At 37.6% G+C, this 9610-nt stretch overlaps 1 protein-coding gene across 1 annotated transcript in view; it reads right to left on the bottom strand.

The window, feature by feature from the left end:
• Positions 1–5440: 5440 nt before the first annotated feature.
• HMMR (hyaluronan mediated motility receptor) overlaps positions 5441–9610 on the bottom strand; it is a 30880-nt gene continuing 26710 nt past the window's right edge. The window contains exons 16-18 of the mRNA XM_068979719.1: positions 9250–9426; positions 6991–7153; positions 5441–6024 (exon numbers count right to left, since the gene is read on the bottom strand). Of these exons, the coding sequence (XP_068835820.1) occupies positions 6005–6024; positions 6991–7153; positions 9250–9426 (360 nt within the window). The 3' untranslated portion in view covers positions 5441–6004. The remainder of the gene's footprint in view (positions 6025–6990; positions 7154–9249; positions 9427–9610) is intronic.

Raw genomic sequence — 9610 nt, 5'->3', positions numbered from 1 at the left:
AGAGTCTTCTCCAACACCACAGTTCAAAAGCATCAATTCTTCGGAGCTCAGCTTTCTTCACAGTCCAACTCTCACATCCATACATGACCACAGGAAAAACCAGAGCCTTGACTAGACGGACCTTAGTCAGCAAAGTAATGTCTCTGCTTTTGAATATGTTATCTAGGTTGTTCATAACTTTTCTTCCAAGGAGTAAGTGTCTTTTAATTTCATGGCTGCAGTCACCATCTGCAGTGATTTTGGAGCCAACCAAAATAAAAGTCTGACACTGTTTCTACTATGTATTTTTATATTCTTGATTAGCAAGAGGTTTATCAGTTTTATTGGTTTTCTCAATGAAATATTTTTCATTGATCTTTATTTTTGTTTTGTAGCTTACTGATTTCTGCTCTGACTTTTATTATTCTTTTCCCCCTACTTACTTTGGTTTTAAATTGCTCTTTTACTTATTTCTACAGTAAGAGTTCATTGATTTGAAACCTTTCTTTTTTGGAAATAAAGGCCACCAGTGAGGTAATTTTGCTCTAAATCTGCTTTAGCAGCATTCTACAAGCTTTGATATATTGTGTCTTCATTTTCAATCTATTCAAAATAGTTTTTATTTTCCTTTCAGATTTATTCTTTGACCAGTATCTCATTTAGTAGTGTGATAATTGATTTCCAACTATTTATAGATTTTCCAGAGACTTATGTTATTGACTTCTAATTCAATTCCATTGTCAATGGACAACACCCTTGGTATGATTGGAATCTACTTAAATTTATAGAGACTGTTTTCATGATCCAGTGTATAAATAGTCAATCTTAGCAAATTCTTGTGCTCACTTAAAAAATATTCTGCTCGTGTTAGGGGATATCTGTAAACATCAATTTGATCAAGTTGGTTCAGAATATTTTTTAAATCTTCTATATTCTTTCCAGTTTTCTATTTGTTCTACAATTTATTGAGGGAGGGTATTGATATAGCTATGTAATTAGATTTTTCTATTTCTCCTTGTAAATCTATCAATTTTTTTATTCATATATTTTGAGACTATCGTTGGCTACATAAATGTTTATTTTGGCCTCCTGATGAACTGACTCATTTATCATTATCATATGAAACGTATTCTTGGTAATATTCTTTGCTCGGAAATCTATTATGTCTGATATTAATACAGCCACTCTAGTTTTTGTTTTCAATCTGTTAGCATAATCTTGGCACATCGTCTTGTGTGTGTGTGTGTGTGGTAAGAACATTTAACAGGAGATTTACCCTCTAGCAAATTTTAAAGTGTAAAATACAGTATTTTAACTATAGGTATGATGTTGTAGAGCAGGTCTCTAGAACTTACCTTACACAACTGAGACTTTATGCCTGTTAACTAGCAACTCATTTCCTCATTCCCATGATGGATGCTTGGATGGCATCATTGACTCAATGGACACGAGTCTGAGCAAGCTTGGGGAGATGGTGAAGGACAGGGAAGCCTGGCATGCTGCAGTCCTTTGGGTCGCAGAGTCGGACATGACTGAGCGACTGAACAGCAACATTTCCTCTGCCACCTAGTCCCTGGCAACCACCACTGTACTCTTTGCTTCAGTGATTCTGAATATTTTAGATACCTCATGTTAAGTGGAATCATGCAGTTTCTGTCCTTTGGTGTTTGGTTAAGTTTACTTGGCATAATGTTCTCAAGGTTCATCCATTGTTTGCATGTGGCAGGATTTCCTTCTTGCTAAAGGCTTAGTAATATTCCACTGCAGGTATATTGCCACATTTTGTTCATCCATTCCCACATCTTAAGGTGAGGTAAGGTAAGGTGAAGTCGCTCAGTTGTGTCCGACTCTTTGCGACCCCGTGGACTGTAACCTACTAGGCTTCTCCGTCCATGGGATTCTCCAGGCAAGAATACTGGAGTGGATTGCCATTTCCTTCTCCAGGGGATCTTCCCGACCCAGGGATCAAACCCGGGTCTCCCGCATTGGAGGCAGACGCTTTAACCTCTGAGCCACCAGCGAAGCCTGCTATTGTGAATAACAATGCAATAAACATGGAGGTGTAGGTATCTCTTTGAGATTCCAATTTCAATTATTTGGGATAAATACATATAAGTGAGATTGCTGGACAATGGCTTCCCTGGTGGCTCAGTCGGAAAAGTCTGCCTATAATGCAGGAGACCTGGGTTTGAGCCCTCGGTCGGGAAGATACAACCCACTTCAGTATCCAGCTCCAGAGGAGCCTGGTGGGCTACAGTCCATTGGGTCATAAAGAGTTGGACACAACTGAGTGACTTTCATGGTAGTTCCATTTTTAATTTTTTTTTTGAGAAAGTTCCATCATACTTTCCATAGTGTTGCACCATTTTAAATTTCCACCAACAGCGTGTAAGGGTTCTAATTTTTCCACATCCTTGCCAACACTTGTTTGTTAGGCAGAAACGTTTTCAGTTGGATGCAGTCCTATTTGTCCATTTTTGTTTTTCTTGACTGACCTTTGGTATTATAACCAAGAAATCATGGCTAAGGCCAATGTCATAGAAGTTTTTTCCATGGTTTGTTACAGTAGTTTTAGTTTACGGTTTTACATTTAAGCCTTTAATCCTTTTTGAGTTGATTTTTGTGTATAGTGTAAGGTAAGGTTCCAATTTCATTCTTTTGCATTTGGATATACAATTTTCCCAACGCTATTTGTTGGAGAGACTATTGTTTCCCCATTTCCAAAGGGAATCTGTCTCTGTATTGTTGTTAAATTAGTGTGTTTGTCAGGGGAAGGAGGGACTAGGTCTTCCTATCCCTTTAGCTTGGTGTATCTTTTAACATCCTTGTATTTTTCACCCTGTCATTATACATGAAGTGTATTTTTGTAGGCAGCATATGTAATCTTGCTTTGTAATCTAATTTGATCATTTCTGCATTTTAATTGAAGTAAACAGACCATTTACATTAATATGTCAATATGATTAAATTTAATAATACTATTAATTTTTTTGCCTCATCTGTTGTCTTCCTTTTCCTCTTTTTCTGCCTTTTGAATTAATTATTTCTTTATAATTTCATCTTTGTTGACTTATTGACAAGTGTTTTATTTTAGTGATTGTATTAGGGTTTATAGTATGTATTATTAAGTTACCACAGTCTGTCTTCAAGTAACATTATTCCACTTTACATATAATATAAAGAACTTGCAATCATATTCTTCCATTTTTCCCCTCCTAGGCTTTGAGCTGTTGCTGTCATTATGTAATTTTAAAGATGTCTAAACTACAGATCATGCTCTTGCTGTTCTTTTTAACAGTTAATTATATTTTAAAGAGACTAGTAAGTTTTTTTTACGTCTGAAAATAATTTTTCATCCTTGCTTCTGAAAACCATTTTTGTCGAGATAGTTTTAGGTTGACAGTTTTTCTTTATCACTGCTTTTCAGCAATTGTGATGTTTCATATTTATTGTTCCTAGGGTTCTAGTTTTCCTATTTGGAAACATTTCCATCATTACTTCTTCAAGTGATTTTTCTGTCCCCTCCTTCCATCCTCTGGGAACTCTGATTACATATATTTTAGGCTGCTTGAAGTTGTCCCAGAGTACACTGGTGTTCTGCTTGTTTTTTGAACCTCATTTCTGTTTCATTTTGGATAGTTCCTATCGCTATGTTTTCAAGTTCACTAGTCTTTCCTTTTGCAATGTCTTCTCTCTGTACTCCCATTGAGTTTTTTTTTTTTCTTACATACTGTAATTCTCATCTCTACAAGTTCAATTTGGATTTTTTAAAAATGTTAAACATCTTCACTAAGTTTTGGTATACGTGGCATATACAAAAAAGCCATTGTGATGTTCTCTGATAATTCTAACCTCTATGTCAATTCTGGATTGACTGAATCTTCTCTTCAGGAGATGATGTTTCCTGCCTCTCTGCATGTTTAGTGATCTTTTGATTGGATGGTAAAACTTACATTCTTGGGTGCTTGACATTTTTATAAACCTATGCAGTTTCTTGAGCTTTGTTCCAAAATTGTAATAATTTTCCTAGAAAGGATCGATCCTCTTGGGTTTTCCTTTTTTAAGATTTGTTAGGTGAGACCAGAGTGCTCACTTTAGGACTAATTATTCCCCAGTACTGAACCCTTCTGCGAATCTTAGTCAGTCTCCTATAAATCATGAGGTTTTCAAGTTAGGCTGGTGGGAACAGGAAGTGTTTCTAGCCTGTGTGAGCTTTGAGCACTGTTACTTTTAATTTCAGGGGATGGTTCTTCCCCAGGCTTCAGGCAGTTTCCTCATATGCATAACTAGTCAGTATGGAGGTGATTCCTTGAGGGACCCTTTGTATATCTCCACAATTCTCTCCTGCAATTTTGTCCTTTCAGTACTCTGTCCTGCAGTCTCCAGTACCTTTGGTCTCCCCAGATCTCACTTCGGGCTTTTCAACTCGGTTAGTTGGATGGGCTTTGCCTGGGTTCCCCTTGCATGTATGTTTGCAAACTCTCTCAAGGCTGTAAACATGGATGAATTGTACGATTCACCTTGATTTTCCCCAAAAAAAGTCTTAGGGATTTTTTTTTTTACGTTTAACATCATGAAAATCATTCTTTTGTACATTTTGTCATTCTTGGATAGTTTTAGGGTGCATGTGCGTGCGTGCGTGTGTGTGTGTGCATGTGTGTGTGTGCATGTGTGTGTGTGTGTGTGTGTGTAGGGTAAGAGGAGGAGCAATAAATCTGATCCATGTTACTTCATCTTGGCTAAAATCAGAAATCTTGAATGATTCCATTTTATTGGGCAGCTTTCCTAATTTCTACATTTCCTTTGAACTTAACTATGTATTAAGATCTAATAAAATAATTTATTAAGAAAAGTTATCCTGATTAAAATAGTCTCTGTTGGTCCATCAATGGGGAAACATGACAAAAAGGTGGCTTATAATATACCAACTGTGTAGATCAGGTATTTTAGGTGGAGAATGACCACTTTCTAAGTAGTATACTATTAATACCATTAGTGATTCTGGAGACAATATGGGGAGAGGAGGGCAGAGACAATAAATGCACCTTAAAAATAGAAGAATTAATATGATTTCATAAAATACAAGTTATATAATTAGGTCAGTGATTTAACATGTAATTTTATTTCATGATATATAAATATTAATCAAACACCCAGGAATCAGGCAGATGTCAAGCAGCTAGACAAATTCTCTAAGGAGGTTATGAGCAGGGACTTCCCCAGCAGTCCTGTGGCTATGACTCCATGCTTCCAATGCAGGCAGCATGGGTGTGATTCTCAATTAGGAACTAAGATTCCACACTTGGTGCGTGGTGTGGCAAAAAAGAGGTTACAAGCAGAGTTTCTAAGAAAACATAAACTGCTGTTTATGAGGAAAAAAAAAAGGCAGATTTCCAGACCAAACCGCAGTATAATTTAAGAGGACTGGGATGGGATCTAGAAACCTGCAAATTATTAACCAACTTAGTGGCTTTGGTAAGGGATAACTATGGAAAAAAGCTTGCCTCTATTTCTTATTTCTTATTCTAATTGGATAAACGGATGATGGGTGGGACAGAATGAACATTATTAGGAGAATTAAAGTAGTGGCAAGAAAAAGCCAAGATATTTTAGCCTAGCATAAGAGGTTCAGACTAGAAAAGGTATTCCACATTAAACTAAAAAAAACCTAAGGTTTCAGAATAGGGAAATGATAGTATGAGAATGATTTTTAAGACTATTGATTTGATGGGATAGCGAGCAAAGCTGGAAAGCATCAGAACATTTAGAATGAGGTAATAAGGGTGAGCATCAAGGAGGAAGTACTGACAATTGTAACTAGAATGTCAGAGAACACTGGTAAAAACGGTCTAACTTCCTTTCACATATGTAAGGACAGGAAGTTAGTATTAAATAAGAGATTTTAAAAATATTATAAACACAATAGCAAGCAAAATAATAATAATAAAAAATAATAAGAACAAAATAATCTTCAACAGGTTTTTCAGATGTTTACTTGCATGATTCTTGAAACTCCACTAAGAGCTCAGGAGCAGTTTGTATTGCCTGGAAGGAGTATTAAAACAGCAGTGTTAGTTTTCTAAATTAAAACTAATGCATCGGTCATTATGAACAAAAAGCAGTTTACCTTCTCTAAGAAAGATGAAGAAATACTTGCATTTTATTTATATTTCTTCATTTGCTGTTTCAGCCAATTTCAGTTTATTGTCAAAGATACAGAGATTGTAGTCAAGAAAGTGAGAAAAATGGACTTCTCCGGTAGTATAGTGGATAGGTATCCACTTGCCAGTGCAGGGGACACGGGTTCAATCCCTGGTCTAGGAAGATTCCAATTGCCAAGGAGCAACTAAGCCTGTGTGCCACAACTACTGAGCCTGTGCCCTAGAGCCTGTGTTCTGCAACAAAAGAAGCCACCACAATGAGAAACCCTCACACCGCAGTGAAGAGTAGCCTCCACTCTCCACAACTAGGGAAAGTCCAAGAGGGGCAACAAAGACCCAGTGCAGCCAAAAATAAAGTGAATAAGTAAAATAAAAGAAAAAAGGAAAAATCTACTTCTCCAAAATTACAAATTGGATGTTTAGGCTACAAAATGTCAAGGGTGTAATAGAGGGATTAATTCTGGTAGGGAGTGGGTATGAGCAAAAAAGGCAGACAAGGGGACTTCCCTAGTGGTCTAGTGGCTAAGACTCCACATTCCCTATGCAGGGGCCCTGGGTTCAATCCCTGGTCAGGGAACTAGATTCTACATGCTGCAACTTAAGAGTTTACATACCACAACTAAAGATCCTGCGTGTTGCGACTAAGACTCCACATGGCCAAACAAACAAATAAGTAAATAAATATAAAAAAATAAAGAGAGAAAGAAGTACGATAAGTTTTCAAGAAAGATATAAGATACCAGAAACTGTTAACAGATTTTCACAGTTCATAAAGATAGATAACTTGCTCAGTGCTGTGAAAGCAAATCCAAAGGAAGATAACAGTTCTGTATATTTATTCATTTCTTACCTTCTTTTAATGGAGTTTTGGGAACAAAATTTTCTTTACTTTCATGAAGAAAAGCCTTTGAAGGATCAAAGTGTTTGATACCCAGAACTTTATTCAATTCCTCCTGAAGTTTTGCTTCACTTTGTTTTCTTTTAGTAAGCTGAGCACGGAGTTTTAACACCTCCTATTGTAAGAAAAAATACAATCAGTAAATAATTACTGAAGATCATGTTAGTGAAATGTGCTACGAATATTACTGACAATTCCACAGTTGCTCTTTTTTCAAACCTTAATGGCAAAAGCCTACTGCATACAGGCTTTCAGACTATAAATTACAAAATGAACAGCTATGACAAAGAAGATAACAAGTCATTTAAATCTTCCTGTCCCTCTATAGGTACAAAGTCGTATTTCTGATAAAAGTAAATGGCCTTAAGGTAAAATAGCAAGTGAAGAAACAATTATTCAAGCAGATCCATAAAAGCGCTTTTTGTTTTTTTAAAAAGGCAATGTCCTGTTGTGTTTGAACTAATCCTGTTCCCTCTCGCCCTAGTACTTGCTTAGCAAAGCAGAGACTCCACACCAGACCTCTGCAGACTGGAGCAGAGGGTTCCCCACAACTCCCCCCACCCCGCGCTCCCAGTCAGAGGCTTCTCCTGAGGAGCAGGATGTCAGCATCTCTCATCTTGCCCCCAGCTCTTTCTTGATCTGAACAACAGCAAATGTGGCTGAGAGGTATGTGTGTGGGGGTCTTTTCTTTCAAGAAACCAAGGTGCAGAGTGCTGAAAATGCCCAGACCCTGATCACCCTTTACCTAGCTCATGAGACGATGGTTCCAAGCCAACAGACACAAAGTGAGAGACCCTCAGATTGCTCATCTCCCTCTCCCCCAAGTCTACTAAACATCCAGCTACAGGGACAGAGGTGTTCATTCAGAGGAAAGCTTGCCATCATCCCCAAATCCAGATCTGAAGCCTTGTCTCAGAAATTCTGCCTAGGAGGAGAACACAGAGCTCCTAATTTATTCCCAGAGCAAGTGACTTCACTTACAACAGAGCTTAGAGAAGTTCAAGCTGAAGGATGCCCTTAAGAACAGTAGAGGCTGTGTGGTGCAAGGGAATGGGAAGTGATTAAAAATTGGGCTAAATTGTAAGCTGCCTAGTTTGTAGAAGAGAAGTGCTGAATAAGACAGGTGGGAGGAGCCCTCCTGGAGCCAGAACAAAGTCAATCACTGACCTAAAACACAGTTCCAACAAAAGAACCAGAATTAGATTGTAGTAGATTGTAGATTGATTGTACACATTAATCTGTTGAGGAATTTAAGACCTGGGGCAATGTTGAAAATAACAGAGGGATAATCCAGCAACTATGTGTGATCAGGGAGAGAGGGAGGCAGCCTTACCCAAATCAGCATCATCTCAGGGTGACTGTGTACACACCCCAAACTGAACCTCCCTCAGCAACATCAGAGGCACAAACTAGTGGGGAGTGGGGAGGAGGAATAGACTTCACTAAACAAGAAAATAACAACATACCTGCAAAGGGATGGCAGTACCCAGAGGTGCTACAATATATTATCTAAAACATCCATTTTCTAACAGAAAAATTACAAAGTACGCAAACAGGAAAGCATGATTTATATACTGGGGAAAAGCAGGCGACAACTGTCCAAGAGAGTAACCCAATATCAGATTTATCCAAAAAAGGGTTTAAAGCCATTATAAACATTTGAAGAAGTAAAGGAACTTAAAAAAAAGGGAGTAGACTCAAATTCCTACAATCAGAAATGAAAGAGGGGCCATTGCTACTGATATTATCAAAATCAAAAGGAATGTAAGGGAATATGGCACACAGTTGTGAACCAACACATCAGAAAACGAAATGGACATACTCCTAGAAAGACCCAAACTACTGAAACTGTCTCAAGAAGAAACAGTCAATCTGAGGTACGACTGTATTGCTATAAACTTCCTTGTCAGAACTGCCTTTGCTGCATCCCATAGGTTTTGAGTTGAAATAGTCTATCTAAATAGACCTATTATAACAAGTGAAGAGATTGAATTATTGATCAAAAACCATCCACAGAGAAAAGTCTAGGTCCAGTGCCTTCACCACTAAATTTCACTACACATTCAGTAAAGAATACCAATTATTCACGAAATATTCCATAAATAGAAAGGGTGAAACACTTCCCAACTCATTTTATGAAGTCAGTATTGCCATGATAAAATAAAAACCACCCACCCCAATATCAATAAAAGTAAACGTGACTTTACAAACCGATTTGAGATTGCTATTTTCATCTTTCAGTTTCACAACATGCTTGATTTTTTGCTTTAGATTCTGGTGACCCAATAATTTAGCATATGAATCTCTTAGATTATTTAGTTGTTCCTGAGCTGCACCATGTTCATTCAACAAAGCCTGTTTCTCTGCTTCAAATGCATCCAGTTGGAGCTGAAAAAGATTTTTTTGTAAAGTTAAGACTTAAAACTATTAAATCCTACTTGACTCACATTAATTACAAGGAAAACTAAAGTGAAAGAAAGTAAAAAGGCAAGACAGGATTTCCCTGGCGGTCCAGTGGCTACGACTGCAGGCTCGCAATGCAGGGGGGCCAGGTTTGATCCCTGGTTGGGGA

The sequence above is a fragment of the Capricornis sumatraensis genome, chromosome 9 (genome assembly GCF_032405125.1).
Source record: "Capricornis sumatraensis isolate serow.1 chromosome 9, serow.2, whole genome shotgun sequence".
NCBI lineage: Eukaryota > Metazoa > Chordata > Mammalia > Artiodactyla > Bovidae > Capricornis > Capricornis sumatraensis.
Note: the sequence above shows the minus strand (reverse complement) of the source record. Positions and strands in the feature narration are given on the sequence as shown.